Source organism: Chondrus crispus, genomic scaffold, assembly GCF_000350225.1.
Source record: "Chondrus crispus Stackhouse genomic scaffold, scaffold_423, whole genome shotgun sequence".
Classification (NCBI taxonomy): Eukaryota; Rhodophyta; class Florideophyceae; order Gigartinales; family Gigartinaceae; genus Chondrus; species Chondrus crispus.
The window spans coordinates 14,888-17,334 of record NW_005179327.1 but is presented as its reverse complement, the minus strand read 5'-3'; the positions used below and the strand labels follow the sequence as shown (position 1 = coordinate 17,334).

General features: G+C 58.3%; 1 protein-coding gene across 1 annotated transcript; it reads left to right on the top strand.

Moving 5' to 3' along the window:
• The first annotated feature begins 517 nt into the window (after positions 1–517).
• CHC_T00001244001 (hypothetical protein) lies at positions 518–1,192 on the top strand. Its single transcript, XM_005718760.1, has one exon. It carries the CDS (start codon positions 518–520, stop codon positions 1,190–1,192), a length of 675 nt encoding a protein of 224 aa, XP_005718817.1.
• Positions 1,193–2,447: the final 1,255 nt, after the last annotated feature.

Here is a 2,447-nt window from a genome sequence, read left to right as displayed (position 1 = left end):
AGGAAGGACCTCCCGATTGGCGGCGGCCGGCACCGGCAGCCCCGAAAGTCCATCCGCGATTGGTTCGACTCCGCGGAGAGGAAGGACGCGCTCGAGGCGTTCCAGATGATGGAGACTGAGCCCGTCCGCGACGGGACCGTGGAGCGCCCGTTCGCGTGGAGGGATTATCAGAAAATTGTCGGCAACCTGCCCGAGGGGCATTGGGCTACGCCGTTCGTCGCCGCGTGCGCGAGGAGTGTGGAGGCGAATCCGAACATGGATGGCGCAACTAAGGATGGCGTTGTCCAGGAGCTGTTGGAGAAACTTAGCTCGTTGAGCGCAAAAGAGGTGGGAGAGGAGAGGTTTCAGGACGCGTGATTGTGACGGACGTTTTTTTTTTTTGCGTGGAGATCGGTTGCGTGCGATGGATCGGCCATTTTTGCGCCGGGAAAAGCGAGCAGCGCTGTACCCGGTGGTTTTGAGGCGCGTAGGTGCAAGATGGATCGAAAGACTAGTACGTTTTGTTCGCTTTTAAGACATGCACCTTGGAGGCAATTTAGGGCGTTCTAGGCGGCGGTCGCGTGGTAAATCGCCTCGTCTCTTAGAAGAGAGGCGTAAACAAGTTAAGTTAAAAATGCGAAGCGCACGCATTGCCCTAAGTCGGCTTTGTAATGTCTCCACTATTGAAGCCCTTAATTGGGGGTGTGTCGGTGAAAAGGGGCCTATTCCTCGGATACTCCTTGGGCTTCATCTCGACAGCCTCGATGCGTCTATAATTCGGCATGGCGTCAAGCGCGGCCCACTTTGCGCGGACAAAGCTGGCCATGCGCATCTCCATCTCGAGGTGCTGTGCGCGCTTGAGCTTGCCGTACTTGATCATCTTGGCGCGCAGCTCGGCGCGCTCAGCCTCGGACTTCTTCGGCGGAGGCATCACGGGTCGCAGCAGCGACGTCAGCTGCTTCTCTATCCCCGTGGACTGTCCGCTGAAGTCGACGGAGCGGCCGGCTTCCCCGCCGCCCTTCTGCGCGGCTTTCTTCGCCGCAGCCTGCTTGGCCTTGCTGCCCACGCTCGCAAACGCACGCAGCTGACGCATCATCGTACGGGCGTGGGACGGGTTGGCATGAAAGCACGCGAGCGTCGTGGATTATGGAGACGCTTCCGCGATCCTGGCGGGGCGGTGGTTGCAACACGGCCGGAGGTGGCCTGGATTTGAGAAGCGTGGCAATGAAGCCCAGGATCCTGATTCTTGTCGAGTGCGGCGTGGTCGTCGGACACTCGCTGTATGATGAGAGAACGAAAGTCCAAGGGCGACTTCTCCAGATTGTACACGTTTTACATGTGTGCAACGGGTAATGGCAAGAAAAAGAGCTCTTCACACTTCCCCCCGCCAGCAATGCACCCTGCGAGCCCATTACGGTTTTCTATTTACAGCACAGCACTTTTCAAATTTGACCGTACCCACCTCACATCCCACAATTCCGCCTCTGGATCTCCCCTGTCGCCTTGAAGACACAGGGCATACAATTGTAGCTAGTAATCACAGTGTAGCTACGATGGCAAGAAAAGCTTATGACGTCCACACGCTTTTGCATGGAAAACTTGTCTGCCTTGCACAGACAAACCACGTGGTCGTTGCAGAGTCACAGTTTACAACCCCGGCACGCCCCTGGTCACTGAAGCCAAAGGCCGCCGGGACTGGTTTTATGCTGACCATCAGCTCTAGTAAAAATCGATCTATACATCAATTCCTATTTAACATACTAACCCCTTTTACAAGCAAACAGATCCTCAAGATTCGACATGCGGCCCTGGACTACGTCAACCGCGATCATCGACATGCAACACTGCAGCTTGTCCTAAACGAAATCCTACGCCTCTCTATCTCTCCTTCCCCCTCCTAAGACACGGAGCACGACAGACAAACCCACAACCCCAGCTGCGCCAATCCCCGCCGCCCTCACAGCCCCTTTCTTCGCCTCGACCCTCATCTCCTCCCTACCCCTAACCAACTCATCCACCTCCACCTCTCTCTTAGCCAGCTGCTGCTTGACCATCTTCAACGCCTCCACCTGCTCCTTTAACGCCGCAGCCTGCGTCCTCAATTTAGCATTCGCCGCGTGCGCGTCCTCCAGCTTCCTCTCTGCCACCTCCTTCGCCTCCCTAGCCTCCTGCAAGTTAGCGCTGACGGTCTTGAGTATGACCAGCCTCTTATCCCCGCGCTTCTTATCCTCGACGACCTTTGCGTGCTCGCCCTTGAGCTCCTGATTTGACGACGTGAGCTCTGCCAGGGCGCGGTCGCGCTGCGTGATAACTGCGCGCGCGGTGAGCAGCCCCTTATTCACGGTGGCCTCGGCGTGCTCCGCGTCGGACACGCGGGCCAGGGCGGCGGCGAGGTCGGCCGAGAGGCGGTCGACGTCCGCCTGCGCGGCGGCGAGCAGCGCGCGCCGGTTGAGCGCGCGCGCGCGCCA